Source organism: Montipora capricornis, chromosome 8 (assembly GCF_036669925.1).
Source record: "Montipora capricornis isolate CH-2021 chromosome 8, ASM3666992v2, whole genome shotgun sequence".
NCBI classification, from domain to species: Eukaryota; Metazoa; Cnidaria; class Anthozoa; order Scleractinia; family Acroporidae; genus Montipora; species Montipora capricornis.
Window position 1 is genome coordinate 41,943,718 of NC_090890.1, and position 19,936 is coordinate 41,963,653.

The 19,936-nt window shown below is 36.1% G+C and overlaps 2 protein-coding genes across 2 annotated transcripts in view; one reads left to right on the forward strand and one right to left on the reverse strand.

The window, feature by feature from the left end:
* The window catches only part of LOC138059165 (sorting nexin-8-like), a 9,797-nt gene extending 966 nt beyond the window's left edge, over positions 1-8,831 (forward strand). Inside the window, exons 3-13 of the mRNA XM_068904699.1 lie at positions 189-324; positions 639-832; positions 1,085-1,202; positions 1,906-2,027; positions 2,260-2,340; positions 3,288-3,408; positions 3,486-3,525; positions 4,697-4,829; positions 6,050-6,118; positions 6,709-7,005; positions 7,256-8,831. Coding sequence (XP_068760800.1) covers positions 189-324; positions 639-832; positions 1,085-1,202; positions 1,906-2,027; positions 2,260-2,340; positions 3,288-3,408; positions 3,486-3,525; positions 4,697-4,829; positions 6,050-6,118; positions 6,709-7,005; positions 7,256-7,354 — 1,410 coding nt within the window. The 3' untranslated portion in view covers positions 7,355-8,831. The remainder of the gene's footprint in view (positions 1-188; positions 325-638; positions 833-1,084; positions 1,203-1,905; positions 2,028-2,259; positions 2,341-3,287; positions 3,409-3,485; positions 3,526-4,696; positions 4,830-6,049; positions 6,119-6,708; positions 7,006-7,255) is intronic.
* Positions 8,832-12,307: 3,476 nt separating this feature from the next.
* On the reverse strand, positions 12,308-19,728 carry LOC138059166 (TNFAIP3-interacting protein 3-like). Its single transcript, XM_068904700.1, has 6 exons — positions 19,415-19,728; positions 16,454-16,534; positions 14,215-14,454; positions 13,645-13,770; positions 13,097-13,270; positions 12,308-12,514 (listed from the first exon to the last, which is right to left on the reverse strand). Exons 1-6 carry the CDS (start codon positions 19,592-19,594, stop codon positions 12,425-12,427), a joined length of 891 nt encoding a protein of 296 aa, XP_068760801.1. The 5' UTR covers positions 19,595-19,728; the 3' UTR covers positions 12,308-12,424.
* Positions 19,729-19,936: the final 208 nt, after the last annotated feature.

Here is a 19,936-nt window from a genome sequence, read left to right on the forward strand (position 1 = left end):
TTATTCTTACAGTTGGTATATAGTTTGTTTTACCGACCATAGTTAGTGGCTTAAAATGTTACAGTATATATACTGTGTTATTAACATAATATATTATTACATGTAGTGCCCTGTCAAATGTACGTCATCCTCTGGGATAAGGAATAAGGGTTAAGTTGCATGTCTTTAAATTTGCTTATTTGTTGCAGATTTGGGAAGCTGTAGACCCGAGACAAGATGGTTTTGTAACTAGGGATGGTTTGTATAAAGCACTGGCCTTGACTGCACTTGCCCAACAAGGAAAAAGCATTTCAGACAAAGCATTAGAGATGTTTATTGATGCAGGTGCAAAACAAACTTTCCTTATAGCAACATAACAAAAATAACTTTAGGATATCCAAAGTTGGGGTAAAAGGTCAAATTTTGATTTTCCCACTGTTGAATTCTCATGTTATAGTTATATAGTGATTTTTCACACTTTGCTACAAGTTGTTGGTAAAATGAGGAACATAGGGGTCCAATTCCAGCTTCTTTGTTGCTCCCTCTACTTCAGATCTTTTTGGTAAGCCTGGACTGGAGGTAAACAATGTTTTATAGCTAAAATCTTGCAGTTGATGGCACAGTACTTAGTACCTTACTTTGTATCTGTTTTCTTGCAGAGTTACCAAAACCATCGTTAGGGGACTTATCTGATCTGAAAACGCTTAGTGTCCGTCACAGACGTGAACATAACCCAAATGTCCTTGGCTATAACTATGATGAACTTGTTACTCTAGATAAAGTTGATGTAGAACTTGTACCAGAGAAAAAAGGCATCATCTTGAAGCACAATGAGTACCATGTTTCCAGCAGGGTAAGGATTATATTTTACCTCAACCTTGGGACACTTAACCCTACACTTTTTTTAAAGCTGCAGTGGCAAATTCACGAATACCAACAATGACTCTTGAGAAACCCACAAAAGTCGAAGGAGGTTTTTACCCCCCAGTAATACTGAGAAAATTGATTTCATTCCTTGAGATCTTTAATGAAAAGGACCAAACCCTCTGGTGCAGTTAGGTATAATGCTTGTGTATTGATTTTTAGCCAACCATCTTTTTTTCAGAGGCACAACTGTACTGTTAATCGACGTTACAATGACTTTGTTGCCTTTCACGATTTATTGCTGCTGAGATTCCCTTATCGTCTGATTCCTACCCTTCCCCCAAAGAAACTCATGGGAGGTAAGTCAACAAGGCGAGAACGCATGTTTTATGAGTCAAATGAGTCAATGAGTCAATGAGTCGTGAGTCATGAGTCAATGGACTTATACAGTCAATATAGCAATAATTTGTTGATTAAGCCTAAGCCCTCGTTTCAATGATTAGGCCTAAGCACTCTCTGCAATTTTAGCTTTCATTTTATGGTTTAATTAACTGCACTAACTCATTGACTCATTGACTCATAAATACTTGACACTCCAACAAGGCAGTACTTGAACTTTTTCCTCTTTCAGTTTTACAACTTCCTTTTTCATCATAATATCATCATAATGTAGGGGGTTGTCTGTGAAAATCCAGTCCTTACACTTTACTGGATATTTAGGGAGCTGATATCAATAGGAACCTTTTCAGGGTTTCAGTCATGTCATACTTTTTGTTACGTATGTTGTAGTTAAAAATTTTCCTTGATTAAAAAATTTTCAAAATCATTTTTTTTTTGTTACTTTCCTTTGTCTTATAGACATTATCATAATCTGAAGCAAAGGAAAGTAAAAAACAAACAAGTTTGAAAAAAATTTAACCAAAGAGAATTTTTAACTACAACACATACATGTGAGATTTATCATTTGAAGTGGTTTTGCCTGTGAATCAACTTGATGTTTACGCTATAGGTGCACTCCACTTCCACTGTCAACAAGCCTTTAATTTTCTCTTAAACTTGCAGGTAGTAAAGAGTTTATTGAAGCACGAAAAAGAGCCTTAAAACGGTTTCTTACCCTTGTTGCCCGACATCCAGTCCTTTGTGAGGACAAAATTGTGAACTTCTTCCTTACAGTAAAAGGATCGGTGTGTATGACCATTTAATTTTTGTCTTTATCTATCTTTTCACCTTAATTAACGTTTTGTTGTGTCAAGTGGACTCTAAATCTCCGGCAGAGTACCTAGATTTGTGGAATGGTTCAAAAAGTCTCAGAGTTGAAAATATTACCCCATTTTTAGGAATGTGTAATTGCTAAAGGGAAAAAGTAACTTTTGCATTGTGTTACTAACAAATTTATCCCTTTTTTTTCCTTTATAGGATATTGGCCAGAAAATGAAAGATCAGTTTAAATCAATGCCTGATGAATTTATGTCAAGTCCACTTGCATCCAAAGCCAAGGTGGTTTTTGTAATTATTATTGTGGAGAGTTTCTACCAGATCCGCTGAAAATCTGTTTTTCAGACATAACCCTCCCCTTTTGTGGATTGTTGGATTGAATATATGTATTTGAATCCTTTGCCATTATCTATAATTTTCCCTGTTTGATTTTTAATGTTGTGTATTTGAGCTATCACTTTGTTAATCATTAAGGATCAAATCAAGGCACATTGATCAGTTAAAATGTTGTTTTTGCAAAAGACATGTGCTTTTTCAGTTTGATGACCTACACATACAGTGTAGCTTACCTTTTGATAAGCATCAGGCCCCAATTGTTCAAAGAGGCTTATTTTTTTCAGTTTTTTTTAACTTTTCGTTGAAATATCTATAGTGTCTGGAGTGTAGTACTTCAAAAAATTTTCCCTCATGGTGTATCCATACGTTTTAGCAGGCTTTTGATTTATAAGAAAAAAATTTGGCTGAGCCAGTTGGGCCCTGGTAACTAATGACGTCAGAGAAGTTACTTGTTCGCATCTCTTCAGAAACCAAGAAGACTTGTTGAAAATCTGGAGATTTTTGTTTTGTCTTGAGAATATCGGACAATAGTTACCCTTTGGATGCTGTGAATGTTCTGATGATTCAGAATGGTACATTCTTGACTTCTTTGATGTCATTAGTTTCCAGGACCCAACTGGCTTGGCCAAAAATGAAAGGCCCACTAAAATGCGGGGTTACGCTATGAGGAAAAAAAATTTGAAGCACTATACTCCAGACATATTTAAATGAAAATTTGAAAAATGAGGAAAAAAATAAGCAATGTTGGGACTTTAAAAAGTGTAGTACCAGTATATTATTTTAATTCTGAATAGTGACTTATCCAGTGGATTAATTCAATTATTTGGCTTTTTGGACAACTTGGACCTGATTTTTAACTGGTTGGTAATTAGGCACTCTCCATTTTTTCTTAGGAGCTTGTACCAATGGATACGCAAGCTAGCTTTCAAAGTAGTCGATTACAGATTCAGGCCATTCAAAACAGTGTGGAAAAGCTAAAAGATGTTGCTGACAGGATGACAGCTAGGGCATTAAGTAGGTTAAGTTTAGTTGTGATTGCACAGTCAGCAATAAGCTGAAGAACTAATGTTAATCAATGTTTGAATTGACAGGTTTTTCTTCTGATATGCTTCAGTGCGCCAAGGAACTTACGTAAGTTGGTTACCAAAAAACGCACTTAACAACATCTACAACCCTAGGCCCGGTTGTTCAAAAGCTGATTGACGCTAATCTCAGATTAAAAATTGAACAGTGAGTTTATTTCTCTACTCCCAGATGCTGTTCAATGCCGATATTTGGCAAAACTTTACAATAGAAGAAGTCAATCTTAACTTGAAAAACAAAAGAAGCAAAAGAAACTTTCACGAAAAAGTTGAAAATGTGAAACAAAAGTTTATGCTAATCCTGGGTTAAGTTAATTTGCTTTCAAATAATGGGGCCCTGGGCATTAATCGTTGGAACACTTGACCCTTCACGACACTGTATCCCGTCCCCTGTCCCCCCTCACAAAGTTGGGAAAAACTACGAGTTTTGCAAGGAAATGTGTAAGATTTTCATCAAGTGTTTTCCACATTGTGAAGGGGGAGATTCCCATGAAGCGTTCCAAAAGTTTTAACGGGGGTTGTAGGTGCAGTCAAAAATTGTGTGTGCTTTAACCCTCTTAGTCCTGAGAGTGAGATTTGTAGATTTTACTCTGTCTAATGCCAGTCAGTTTTACTTGTCTATGTCTTCAGGGATGAGTGGGTTAAGCATGTTTATCTAAGTAAATAGCTTAGTGTTGGTACTAGCATGGTACTAGCCTGAAAGAATTCATTAAGTTGCGTAGCTGACTGTGATGATCTTGCTAACTTGCCCCTACAAAAGCAAGCAGTCTGGAACTGAACTGAAACCCATAAAGAAGTGATATCCATATATAGTATTTCAAAAATATTTTTAACTTTTGCTTACTTTTTTTGTCACAGTGATTTCGGCTAGAAACCATTTGATTTTAGCTTGAAACCTGTGACGTGTAAATTTTACATACTTTAGTGCTCACAGAAATGTGACAGGAACCATCAGTCATTTCAGTAATACAGGGAATGTACCAGAACATCTACCCAAAAAGCTCCTACTAAATAGGATTGCCATAAATAGTTAACTGAATAAAAACTGAGCCAAATGGAGCCTGAGTCTACATTTCCTGATTTTTCAGGGATCTCTCTGCCACTAGAGCTGACGCTGCTTTAGTAAATATTTGTTAATCACAGCTTACCTTATGTGCGTGCATAAACGGGGAAGCAATGTCCTCCTTTTGAAAATTCAGTGGTGGATTATTTTCTTCTAGAGCCTTAAGTAATGAACCACACCCCACAACAGTATGGGCAAGCGGCAATGACAATTCATGGGGGAATCTCAAGCATGGCTTTTCTGGTGTCACGCCATACTACACAAAACTTTCAGAGGCAGGAGCTAGCTGGGTTAGTGATCCATAGATGAAGACATACAATATTAGAGGAAGTATTGTGTGAAGTTAGAGAAGTATCGTGTGTTGCACAGACTGTAGCATCAAATTATCCCTGTGCCATTCTGATATTTATTACAATTCATGGCAACTAACTAACTAAATAATAAATGATAATACTATTAAAAAAAAAAGAGCCATTGGAGTTGTGCAAAAGAGCCAAATACCCCATACAAGATGTACATGTAACACCATACTATTTACATAAAATCTACAGTGTTGCACCTTGTATGGGGTCTTTGGCTCTTTTGCGCAACTCCAATAGATCCTTTTTTAAAAAAAAAAATTATTGTTATCATTTTATTATTGTTAGTTAGTTGTTGTGATATGTAATAAATATCACAACTTATGTATTATTATTAGTTAAAGTGTTCCATTTTGAAAACTGCAGTTCACTTATTCAGGTTGAGTAGATATATTGTGGTACAAATTTTTTCTTGGTTTGAAATTTTCCAAACCAGTTCAGTTTTGATTTTTGTGAAACAAAGTAACGTCAAAATTGATCCGGCTTTTAATATATATATTTTTTAATTAACAGCAACAGATACTGTAAGGAACCCTAAAGACAATTTGCTACTTGGGAGTGAGTTTCAATTGAGTGTTGTAAAACCAAAACCAAAGTAATTGCTTTGGCCAATCAAAAGGACGGAAATAATCTGGTAAACCAATCAAAATTCGAAGTAATTACACGTAACCGACACAAAGCGCAGGAAAATGTGCAAGCGAGAGCAAAAAAAAAAAAAAAGTGGCATGAGAACTTTAAACCAGTCACTCAGTGAGGTAATCATAAACCAAAGCAATTTGCTAATTACTTTTGACACAACAATAATTGAAAACTGCTCTATGTAAAAAATAAATTTAAGAGTAATGCTTATTTGATGACTGTTTTTATAATTAAAAGTAGTAGGAGAGTTTAATGATTATAATAATAGTATTTTTTTTTAATAGTGGGGGTCATCTTTATTTTTTGTTTTTTAGTCCAATTAGCCCCCTGTATTTATTTTAAATGAGGCAACAAAGGGTAATTTTGATGAAATTAAGAGCAAATTAATATGGTGACCATTTTGGATCAAGGGGTGTGGTTAAAAATATCAGAATTAAGCATTTTGTGAAATGTTAATGCATTAATGTGTGTCCAACGTGTGTGGTGTCAAACTAATAATGATCTTTTTGCAGTTCAAAAGGGAAGATTGTGGTGCTGTTGAGTACTTAGCTCTTTTCTTGGACTTGACAATAAGCTACAAGGTAATTCGCAATCTGTGACATGGTTGTTTTTAGTGGCATAAGGTGGCATAATGCGGTTTTTTTAAGGGGCAACCTCCCTATCAGGAACGATAGGCTAGTTAGATTTTTTTTACTCCGTAGCCAAATTATTTTTGGCCATTTTGCCAATCTTTAAAATTTTGTGGTGCAATATTATAGGGCTAAAATTCTGTGGCAAGCAGTTGACGAGTTTAGTTTCCAGTCCTTCCGAATCACTTGAGTTTCTGAGTATTTAAAATTCGAATTGCATTTTTCTCTATGGCATTTAGAGTAATGTTGCAAGCACTTTAGAAGACTATGCAGTTGTCTAACACAAGTTTGGTTTTTAGCCACCTGAAAAACATTTCTGAATCAGTTTTTTGTACATGTTGACTGATTACAAAATTAATTAGATTTATTCCCCCAAGAAGTATTCCAATATTATCAAGTGACAGCAAAGTAATATTATAGTCAGAGGCTTCTGAAAATGCTTAGAGACCCATTAGTATTGACCTCATTCTAGAGGGTATTCCCTTTTAAGGTGAAACCCTGCCAGCGATGTTAACTAAAATGAGAAATCTTCATTTTAAAAGGATCTTTGTGACCGACACGAGAAAGGAGTGCTAAAAGATCACCAAAACTCACTTCACAAGATGCAGCAGATTAAAAAACGTCAGATTGCTGCTCAGGCAAAAGGGCAGGAGTATCAAGTGGATCAGCTGGAATCAAAAATAGTTGAACAGGAAACAGATATCAGTAACATGGAAAACAGAAACTTTTACTCTTTGCACTGTCTACAGTTAGAGACTCAATTGGTACATGCCAACATGAAGATCCTCGCAATTGCCTTGCAAGAGATGGTTGCGTCACAAATTGTTGCACACAAGGAGGTTAGAATACAAAATGTGTAGTTGTCAGAAGGTTGCTCATAAAATGTCTATCTTTGAAAAGTAGGAGATGAAAAATGTGCTGACTAGGAGTGCAGTAAAGTACACCCCTGAAAGTATATTATGTGATTGAAAAATTTATGGTAAATGCCTTCAGAAATTGTAGTAGCCAAGTAAATCTCGCAAGACCAGAGAGGCAACCTTCCTGCCTTCCTGCAAGATGAATGGTGATATTTGTTTTTCTTTACCATAGCTTGGTGTTGTGTGGAATGAGCTTGAGCCTCATGTGGATGGATTACTTCCCAGCAGTTCTCCTGTGTCTTCCCCTCGAGGCTCTCCACCATTGAAATAGTGTTCATGTTTTCCTGAAATATGTGAATTCTGGTGTTCCCTCAAGAACATCGTCAAAGCATCCCTTTTTAATGAGGCATGTGCAGCTAAACAGAAATGGATTAATCAAAATTTTCACCTCAAAACAGCCTACTAAAGAGTAGAACAGACTTTAACAACCAGCTCTTCAGGATTTCATTACAAGACTAGAAAATATAGAACCATGTCATGAAGTTAACATTAATTAAACCACCGTGGGAAAAGACAAAATAGAAGTCCTCCTTTGGCTTCATCCACTGAGGGTAGAAAACTCACATGTGCAAGAAACTATAAGTAAAAAAGGGGTGTCTTTATGTTCAATGAATTGCTAGAATGGTCAGGATGTTGGATTTACATGTAATTGACAAGCTAGGCCATAGGTGCCCCAAGCTCAGTGTGAGGCAAAGCCAACAAAAATGTAAGGATTTGTATAGGAATCCCAATAAAAGACCTGAAAAGATAATTTTACGAAAAAATTCTCAATGAAAAAGCCTAACCTTATTGCCACTGTGGGTCGCTTTCTTCCTGTGTGGCTTTTTTTCCAGATTCAATGCAAATTGAGCCATCGTCAGTTCCGTTGACAACCGAGGAACTGATAATGGCTCAATTTGCATCGAATCTGGAAAAAAAAAAGCCACACAGGAAGGAAGTGACCCACAATGGCAATAAGGTTAGGCTTTTTCGTTGAGAATTTTTTCGTAAAATTATCTTTTCAGGTCTTTTATCAGTATTCCCATACAAATCCTTTTTGTTGGCTTTCCCTAACAACGACCTTGGGGTGCCTGTGGCTGTAGGAGACACCCTATCGTATTTCTTAGACATAAATGCATTTTTTTCGGAGATGTATATTTTTATTCACTTTGGTAAAACTTTGACAAAAAACAATCTTGCCATATAGAGAAGTTTGTGTTTGCATAGTATTACATATACTAAACAATCTCTAAGAGAACAACTTGTTTAAATATCTTACAAATAATTAAAAATGGGTTGCAAGTGTTTCCCAATTAAGTGTTAAAGGAAATGTAATACCTTTGCTGCTATTTAGACATGTATCTAATATGAAGTCATTAAATGCATGTAGGATTTCAATTTGATAAGTCCAAAAGGAAATCTTATTCAGCATTCATTTTAACTTAAACTGTTGTTAGAAGTTCACAGATAAGAACATTAATTTTCTTTCATTAACTTCTAATACTTTTTTTTAATTCATGTATTTGCTGGCTTTGAAAAGCTGAAATAAGTTTTTTACAGATTTCTCTCCTTCACAGATATTGTTGACTAGTACTACAGACAAAACAATGTTTGACATGTCATTCAATCATTCTTTCAAGACTGTTCAACAGTCCGTAGATAGTATTCTTAAGCTACTTTAAAATAGGTTAGAATCAAAGTGCAAGATTTTTTCAAGGTAGTGGCCTGAAGATGAAGACATTAGAAAGAACTCCGAAACAATTTTGAAATATTTCTGTCTGTCCTCCAGTTATTTAGTTATTAGCAGGAAAAGCACTGCTTATATCTTCTAGGGCATACATTTTCAAAAATATTCAGGGCCCGGTTGTTCAAAAGCAAATTAACGCTAATCCCAGATTAAAAATTAACCATGGAGTTATTTCTTGACTCCCAAATGCTGATAGTCAGCATAACTTTACATTAGAAGAAGTCAGTCTTGAAAAACAAATAAATTATAAGCAAAGAAACTTTCACCAAAAAGTTGGAAACATGAAACAAGAGTTTACCCTAATCCTGGTATAAGTCAATCCGATTTTGAACAACTGGGCCCAGAATAGATCCCAAATCGAGAATTCCAGGCAAAGTTGTCAAGAAAGGGCTGGGACAATCAGAACTTGTGTTGGTGCTCAAAAGCTGACATTGGTCCTCAGCACAATCTACTGTATACTGTACTTTTACCTTTGTGCCTAAAACCATTGTGATAATCCTATTTTTAAACAGGGTTGTCACAATGGTTTTACTTAAAAGTAACCTTTTCAAATTACTGTTAAGAAAGGTGTAATACGTTCCGTTGCTATTTTTTACAGGTCACACAGGTCATTGTTTTACCAATACAGAAAGTATCTTAAACATTCATAAAAGCTAACCTTAGGCCTAAGGTTACCTTTTATGAATGTTTGGGATACTTTCAGTATTGGTAAAACAATGACCTGTGACCTGTAAAAAATACCAGCTGTAATAGATTTTATTGCAACCCAAAAACCACTCTATCCAAACAAAATCCTAAATTTGCTTGATCAGTTGAAGCAGAATTTAAAGTTGCAAGAGCAAAACAGTATTCGCCTTACATGTATCTCCCTGTCTAGACGTCTATCAGTAAATGACAGACAACTCGTTACTTTTCTTTCCAAAGCAGCAAAGAAGACAAGGTATCGAATTCAATGTGGCAGGCGATACTTGAGTTATACTTGACATCACACTCTCAATTCGTATTATTTGTTTGTGATGGCCTTCTTCAAGGTAAAATCAAAAGGAAAAACAGCTGAACCTGCAGTGACTTTAAAGGGCCACCTTCAACAGACAGGCATTGCAAGCCATGGAACAATTTTCGTATGTGAAAATCCCACCAAAGCTGAAATTCATCCAATCAGATTGCTACGATAAGCATTGCAAATTCCCATAACAAAAGCAACGTTCAAAAAGCCTGTCAGTTGAAGGTGGACCTTTAAACAAGTGTCAAGGATTCTCTGCTTCAGTGGACTTTTGAGAAGTTGGTGCTTGTAAGATATCAGTCAGTCAAAATACAAGAAGATACTTGGGAAATAATACACTACTAACAGATGAGCGAGTGACAGAGAGAGAGAGAGAGAGACAGACTGAGGCAATTACTTAAGGGTGTAACATGTTCATATCAGGTCTGGTCCCTAAAGACAAAGCAGTCTCTAGCAACAATAGGAGTTTTATTTTTGACAACTGTCACCTAACATTTATCAGTCTAACTACATGTTTTCTCAAAGGAAAAGTAACGAAGTTTAACATGTTTGATAAATCCTCATTCAATGATCCTCTTAATGGTCATTTTTGTCTAAACTTTTAGTAGATCTTTGTCTTAAATCTGTCTCCATGCAGCCAACTTTCCTCTTTAAGCAATTCTCAGGTTTCACATGACATCACGGCCGCCATGTTGGTGTCCTGACCCAATCCTCCAGGAATTGAACTCTTTTGTTATGCAAACATTTACTTTTGTTCTTGTTGAAAAACATGGCTGTTGATCATGCGAGTGAAACCCAAGAATAAGAATAAGAATAAGCAGAAGTAACAGGTCCAGATCAATTAACTTGATGTTATTAGTGTCTTTGAGTCCTAACACAAGATACCTGGCAATAATCTATGCACTGATACCAGTTTTGCATAATGTTGATTTAGCTTTTTACTTATGTCATAAGCTGCTGTGTATTTTAAACAAAACAAAATTATATTTTTGATAAGAACGGAGTTTGATTCCTCGAGGATTAGTTATATCAATGAGAGTCTTTGCGCAAGCCTTTGGCTTTTCGTAGGCCTTTTTGCAAATTCTTGGTTTTTACAACAACATGGCAACCATGACATTGCCTTCGAACAAAGTTAAACATTGTTTTTAATATCCTATTTATACACCTAGCCCTCCCCTCCCTAACGTAAATGCAAACTTGTTTACTCTCAATTTTACAATTTGCTCCCTCCCTTTTAAATCAATAAAACGTGTGGCTTTTCTGTGAACTTGCAATGCTTTGCCCAGTAACAGTGCTTTCATCATTTTAGTCTAAACCTCTTGGTGGGGTAGGGCTTAGTGCTTCTCCTGCCAGGTTTACGAGATTTCATTACCAGTCTTGAAGGTACATTCCATTCAACTGAAATTTCAGTTTGGAATTTTTTTTCAAAACTGTCATGTGCCTGATGGTACTGTACTTTCTGGGTGCACAAACTGGACCAAAATCATCACGCATTTCAAGCCACTCAGGGAGATTCATGTAAATTTGCAAGCATGAGATAATAAAAAGAACAATAATATTATTTGGTCAAATGGAAAGGGACATTACATTCTGACTGGTTTAACTATTAAGTGGCCAGAGGGCTCCAAAATCCCTTTCATTGGAAATTTCCAGAAATTTTTTTGTGGAATGGAAATCCCCAATTACTTAGCACGTCAGCCATCACATTCTCTGATAGAAACAATAATTATTACTTATTTTTTGTAAAGGATAAAAAGAGGGTAGGTATCCCAAGCCAAGCTAGTTCTGGTCAACTGCTCTCTTACCCAAAACCTTGAAATGATTTTTGCATTAACCCATTCACCCTTGATGCAACTCTCATTGACAAGTAAAATCGTCAGGCGTTAGAGTACCAATTCTTTTTGTTCCATGCATGTACACTTAAATAATATTTTCTTTGTTACTAACTTGTTGTAAAATTGAAGTAATTTGTTTGTTATTTCACCTAAAAGTTCATGGTTCATGAACTATCATAAGAAAAAATAACAATTGCCAGTTTTGGTTGATGAAATGACAGCCAATCAGAACTTTACCAAAACCTATGAAAAACTGAAGTATTTGCAGGTACATGTAATTTGATAGAAAAGCAGAGACCCACTCCCTGACCCTTTTTGTATTTTTAATTATTTAATCACTCACTGAAAAACTATGTCCCCATTAACCCTTTGACGTCCAAACTGGCCGAAACTGGCCAGACTTAGTATTTTACTCTGTGTCAAACGCCAGACGATTTTACTTGTCAGTGGGGAACCCCTGGGAGTCAATGGGTTATTAACAAAATGTCAATACTGAAAATGCAGGAATAAAAGAATCCAAAACCCTTTTAAACTCCGGTAGATACTTCCATAAATCTCAACCTGCGTTTCATAAATATAATTATTCCAGTTTAATAGAAAAAAGATAACACCAGCTGTTATCAAGTGAAAAAGTGACTGAATTGTATTATACAATCAATGTTTACTTTGGAAGACATTATTATGATTTATTTCATAATTTCATTATTCACAATTATTATGTTTATTTAAGTTAAATAAATTAAACAGTAAACTACTGCAGTAGTAACATTTCAACAATTAAGTCCTCCTGTCATCTACTTCTACTTCTCCTCCATAAAAGAAACTTGGAGGAGCAGTATAGTGATTTGCACCACGTGTCAAAATTCCCTGGAGACAAAATAAAAAGTATAATAATTGGTTACATGTCACTCCCTAAAATTTCAATCTTGATTGTGTAATTAACAAAAATTTTGCAAAACAGATGTGTCCAAAAAAAAAAAAAAAAATCGGCGTCCCTCTTAGGAAACATACAGTCATGTAAATCGTTAATGTGAATCTATTGCAACACTTTTGCTTATGAGTAATCTTCATTACTTAAAAGATTTCGATCTCTTACTAACAAAGTGTTCCCTCTGTTCAATAGGTAAATCATAATTTACAAGTAACCATTATGCCAAGCATTATTCGTAAGATCTTAACTTCAAGTTAAAGATTATAGTTTTGGCACATGATAGTACTTGGCTGTAAGATGCACCCAAAGTTCAGAAAAAATTAAGGCCAACAGTTAAATTATTGTTGAAAAAAATAAAGCGTATTCAAAGTACAGTTTTCGTCCAACGTCTCATTGACCGACTTTTTACCCTTCAAGTTCTCTGTACTTACTTATCACCTTATCTGGGTTATCAAGATAGGAAAAAAAATATAACTGCAAAGGAAAATTAGTTCCTATAGATCCTATGCTTACGGTACCTGTCTCCGTTGCTCCTGTCTCCATTGCCTCTGTGATGGTGATGGAGGTCTATTAACTGGGTAAATAATTTGCAACTGAGGACAGGAATTGTGTAGTTGAGGTGGATCAGAGTAGCTACGCAATCTCCTTGACTTCTCTAAAGTCTCATCCAACTGTTCTTTGTAAAGCTCAACCTAAGAAAATCACAATATAATTAAGTAAAAATAGTGACACTTCATAAAATTATTGCATTATGAGATTTGAAGACACTATTTTAACAGAACCCCAAGGGTAAAGAAGAAAAATCTAAAATAACTATTAGAGAGTATTCAGACCCTTTGTGTTACTGGGTAATGTGGTTAGGGTTTTCCACCAACAAACACCAGCACAATGTTAAATGACCTTTGGCTTATTAAAAATAAATACCCGGTAATAATATTATTATTATTTGATTCAAATTCACCATCCTTGTATTGTTTTGATTTTGGCATCGAGTTTCCATAATGACACAGATCTATCTATAAATAACAAAGATACTGATAAAGATTTTCTGTCATTTTCAAAGTACCTCTTGTGTAAGCGTAGCAATTATGTCTTGTGCATCTTTTAGCTTCTGTTGGAGGCAGTCTTTCTCACTCTGTGCTCTTTCACGGTCTCTTCTCTCAATTGAGAAGTCTTCCTTGTACACTTGTATCTAAAATTACAATCAACCACCCAGCTGATTACATACTGTTCTGGTAACAAACCAAAGAAAAATCTTCAGGTTATCTTCTTACTAAGGTTAATTTTAAACTTGGAAATTTGGAAAATTAAAAGTGGGAAATGTAAGAATGCCCCGATTAAGTGCACAGCCACGCTGACTGCAGGTTAAACCAGCATGTTCAACCAAAATTAATGTCAATTGACTCAGACCCTTATTTTTTTGAACTTTCAATTACCGGTATCCATACTACTACTACTACTACTAATAATAATAATAATAATAATAATAATTATTATTATTATAATTATTATTATTATTAATATTATTATATAGCTAATTTCTTGTAACTTAAGTATTTTAGCAGTTTTCAGTTTCAGAATAATTGACATTAATAATATTATGTTGATTTCCCTAAGCCCTATGCTCTTTTGTTACCTGTTGTTTAAATACTTCATCAAGCATTGATGATACAGAAGAGCCTTCCCTTTGGTACATCTGATTTACTGTGGTAGCAAGGCGGCTAACTTCAGAACCAAGGGCAAGGACCTGTGTTTCGGCAGTAGCAAGCTTTTCTTTTGTCATATCTAATTCCTTTTGAAGACTTCCATTTTTTGTTTCATATTGAAGCTTTAATGCATCATAATCTTCCTTCCATTTTTTATTCACTTCTATGACCTGAAGAAAATATAATTATGGTTATGGATATACATGTAGTGGTGCATGGTGATGATGATGATGACAATAACAACGAAGATAAGGATGATGATAAACTTTTTTGCCCATCAACTCTGCAAAGAAACAACCCTGTGCCAGAATTTTCAGGAAAGAAATGATTTCGTCCAAGTAACTGGTTGACAAATATTTACAAAATTTTACGCTGAAAGACATGGTGTTTTTCTTGATGTTTGCTTCATCTTTAGATACAGAATAAAGTCTTTTACCACTGTGCTCATTTTTATGTTTTGTATCGGACATCCTGGTATTGCCACCATTGATATTTTTACAAGGATGAAATTATGAATAATTATTTATGTAGGGAAGTTTGAACCTTCTTAATAACAACTGTTCTCTTATTGTACATACTGCTTGGTACATGGCAGTCTCATAATAATTATGTAAACCAAATTTGCACTTGAACAAATCTTTGCTCAGATGCAATAATTTTAATGTGGATTTACCAATGAAAATGTATATACATGTATTAAGCAAAAAATGTAACAATACACCTGGGAGCATTCAAATGGGATGCTGACAGTTTTGTTTCCCAGTTGTTACACGTAAAATAACCTGTGACCAGGCCCATTTATAGCATTGTGAGTACAGTACTGCTCAAAAGTTAGTTACCACCCTCTCGCAAGACGAGAGTCTCGTCTCTAGAGACGAGACGTTCTTCTCACGAGATGGTTCAGAAAACTGTAAGTGTCTCCATAAACAAAAACTTTCCGAAGATTACCCTGTTTACGAAGACACTCGCGCTCCAAACGTAACACTTGACAATAAAGTTTTAGGTCCAGATGCGGTTGGCGTTGGTGTATTATTGTCTTTGCGTGCAGACATCTACCGGTGAAATCTGTATACACTGTACTTTGATTTGAAGTTGATTTAGAGAAGAAATGTTTCGATAAACTTGCGAGGCAGCATGCGGTTGGCGGTGGTTTGTTATCGTCTTTGTGTGTACACATTTTTAACTCTTGAATCGGCCTGTGAAATCTACATTTACAGTACTTTCATTCGGGGATGATGTCTAGGAGAAATGTTGCCATAACTTGCGGTTGCGGTTGCGGTTTGCGGTTGGGGGTGGTGTAATTATTGCCTTTGTGAGTTGACATTTAGGCCTCGAATCTGCCCATGAAATCTACATACACTGTACGAAGTTGATTTCGAGAAAGAAAAGTTGCGATGAACTTGCACGACCGCATGTACACACTGTTAATCGATCGATCAATTTCCTGCAGCAGTACTTAAGCTTAAATCAATCGAACATGTACTCCCATGTTGTTGCTCAACAAAATTTTTCACTTTGCCAACTCCACAGTATGTACCATGCAGAACTTAAATAGAGCCTGATCATAGGTTACGCAGTGACTCGTCCAATTAATTATCCAGGGCAAAAGGGTTTAACTTCATTGACAAGCGCAAGGTCATCCCTGATTACGAGACATAACTACAATGACAACAAAACTCAAATGAACTGTTAACTTGATCTGCCTGTGCTATACACTGTATAAATATTCATGTGGTTGACATACAGACTGCTCACAGTCCTCTTTTTCCATGAGGTTGTCAAGACCGAGTGGCCATCTTGATTTTCAAATGTACCGAGTCAACCTGGAGAGGAGTGTCAAATCTACTTAATCCCTGATGCCTGTTGACTCAGTACATTTGAAAATTCAGATGGCTGCCATTAACGGTAAGATGCGCTCGATCCTGACGATCTCACGGAAAAATAGAGGTCTGTGAACAGTCTAAGTTTAGTTCAACCTTAAAAACTGAAGGGAAGAAAGGGGTATGTGAAAATGATAGCAATGGCTGCCTGATATTTATTATAAGAATGTGTGTAATGAAAATAAAGCCCAGCAATAATAATGAAGAGTATTTGATCGATTCTCGACCTCATGTGTCCTCATGTCCCACAAAAATAGTTCCAATAAAAATTATTTTAAGGCTATCCTACCTCATTAAGTTGTTGCTCTAAACAATGTTCTCCCCCACTTTCACTGTTTGATCTAGAAAGATCTCTTGAATTTGACTGCTCCTAAATTGATCAAGAGGGATAAAAAGTTTGTTTGATTTCATGGATCAGAATTCTTTCAGGTGTAGCTGTGCTGGTCTTTAGCTTGTTCATAAAATTTGGAAAACACATTGCTTGCACAGTAACCACCCTTACATAACATAACAGAGCTGTTTTCCAATACTGTACAGTGGCAACAAGAAGACAAAAGAGGTATGTTAAACCTATGGCATCAATCTCCCCAAGAATGTATTAACAAAAATTACTATAATGTTATAGAGGGTATTATTTTCAGGAAAAATATACTTAAAAATCTACACCATTATACAAGCTGTTAAAATACAGGGATGGCGCAGTAGTGAGACCGCTTGACTCCCAACAATGTGGCCCGGGTTTGATTCCCAGACTCGGCGTCATATGTGGGTTGAGTTTGTTGTTTCTCTACTCTGCATTGACAGGTTTTCTTTGGGTACTCTGGTTTTCCCCTCGCCAAAAAGACCAACATTTGACCTGATTTGCTTTCATTGTTAATTTCAGTTTACAGTGCCCCCAATTAGTGCTCCAGCACTAGAACAACTAGACACTTTCATAAAGTTCCTTTTTTACACAATATTCGCATGAATCAATCAGAAATTTTAAAAGTGCTTTAGATTTTCAGCATCTACAATCTCTTTAGGTAAGCCATTCAATTCTTTATATGAAGAAAGAGTAGTTAAAACGATTTAAATGAGCAGAGATGGTTTTCAATTTGAGGCAAAATTGCAATGAGACTCCATTGGTGAGGATAAAAACCTCCTTCACTCTAACATCAACCACTTAAGAAACCTTGGACAACAGTTTGTTGGTGAACACATCTCGACCAAGTGCACACTTTGGTGCTCTTTGTTGTACTTTTCCTAATATGTTAACGTCCCTTTTCAAGTGGCCAAACTGGTGAGCCAGTACTAGAGAATACGGTAGGCCATATAGGGCTCTTATACCGCTTTGAGAATAGTTCATATATTTTAGGACCAACTCTATGACTTGTAAAACCAAGAGGTCAAAAATGCTTGTGGATGGTAATTTTTTTTTTGAAACCTGCCACAACTCAAAGGGAACTTGCACCACTTGTTTAGCTCATTAGAAAGGCTAGAGCTCGTGCACTTTGTCAGCCTTACAAAAATGGAATAATTTACGATGTGCCTCAATCACGCAAGGCAAGGTCTTGAGATCGCTAAATGACTACCATTCACACTGGTAATTCAGCAATTCCACCTTCAGAACTTGGGACTTCTCATGTCAAAGAAACTCCACTCACGGAACGATACAAGCAAACTATTACAGCTGTAATATAAAACACGGACCACAGACTATGGACAGGGTATAAAACATGGACCAAGTTATGGAATACAGACTGGATGTCAAATACTGTACACTTCAACTTTGAGCAGAATTCAAATTTCGCTGACTTAAGAGTTCCTAAAAATTTGATCACGACCTTCAGCCCCTGTCCATGCTAATAAGTTTCCGAAAACCTCCGTTTATATGTAACCCTCCACACTGAAACGATTGAAAACAGAAGTTTTCAAAAACTCTATTTAAAGTAGAGACTTTTGAAAATGGAGGTCTAGCGTTCTAGTGTAGAGGGCAAAAACAGAGGTTTTCGAATATGTGTAAAGTCATAATCTTATGTATGACTCACAGTTTCCCACACGCCAAGACAAAAACAAAGCCTGGTAACAAAAACGCATCTTTAGATCTCTGTTTTCAGTCTCTCGTGTGGACTGCCAGATACGATGTGAAAATGCTAGTGTGGACACAGATCTTTTTATCCGTTTTCAGGGAGCCAGAGGTTTTTGAAAACAGAGGCTTTTGAAAATGCATGCATGTGGACGGGCCCTAAAAAATTATGTCAAGCCTAATAATTAATGATGTTGGTGGTTCAAATTTTATCTCGGGTTAAAAATTTTCAAACCAGTTCAATCTTGATCTTTCTTTATCTAATATTCATTATCATAATCTGAAACAAAGAAAAATAAAAATTGAACTGGTTTTAAAAGTTTTGAACCAGGAAAACATTTGAATGAACCACAACATATACACCAAAAGTTAGAGAAAATGAGAAACAGTAGAAAAAGCCATCTTCCCACAACACAAGAGGATTCTTGCCACATGGCATTTGTGGTGGTCATGGGGGTAATTTTCTGATCATAGTCGATAGTATGCACTTCGTACCTTACTGGCAAGCAAACGAATTCATATTTAAATATGTAACAATATTTAACTGATATAGTCACACAATAATTTCTGAATGCTGATGGTATTTAAACACTCAGTGCTCCGACTTAAATCCTAGTAAACAGGACTTTTGTAGTCGTTGTTCACACTTAAGACTGTTTTAAACAGCGCTTTATGAAATTGGTGTCTGAATTATGCCGGTCACAAATTGTGATTTGCAAACATTTCCACCTTGGCATCAGTGAAGGCTATCAAATTACTTCGAAAGCATGTGATTACCATGTTTCATGAAAAGCAAGAACTCTCAAAACATAATGAAATTCAAAGCCTTTGTACCCTGCGAGCAGTTGGTTTCTCCAACGCTTCCCGATCGGGAAGCGTAGGAGAAACCAACTGCTTGCGGGTAAAGACTTTGGGAAGCTCATTGAAATGCCTGAAGGAATCGCCATGTCTTCCGATGGTACACTCCCCTGGAACCACCTTCGTGTCATAAGACCAAAATTCACTATTCTAAAGTCTACGGAGATTTTTATACAATGATAAACCACGATTTCGAAAGTCCATGAAACCCAAATTGAAGGAAAATAAAACCTCCTTTTAATTGCCTTCATATGTTAGATCGCAAGATTTTTTAAAACTCTTTGAAGGGTGGAGTTATGCAATTGTCGATCGTTCTTATTTTCATACCTCATTATCCCTCCTCCTTGCTTTTTCTCCTTCTCTCAACAGCTTTCTTATTCTACCTTGTTCTTTCTGTAACCGTAAAAGCAATAATCGTTTCTCTCCTAAAGTCTTCACCAACGAACGCCTCAATTCCAAACAATGATCGCAGTGATTTTTTTCGTTGACAACTCCCGCTCCTGCCATTTTCCAGCTACAACCTTGAAACGGTTTCGGGTTTGATTTGGCGTAGGATCTGCCTTACTGCCATTTAAGTAAACCTCAACTAAAATTCCCCAGAGCGTTCGTTGCTCTCTGGGTCACGAATCCAAAATTACTCGCACGTAATAAAGCAATATTTCCAGGAGCATCTCGAATTACATTGAATCATGCCTGACGTCACAATCTCTGCTTGCGTCATTCAATAGTCATGCCGACATGTACCAAAACATATACACTCGATGGAAAGCGTTTCGAAATCATACTCGGTCGCACTGGAATAACTTGAGGAAATAATGATTCATAGTTTTTTTTACAAACCCGTCCAAA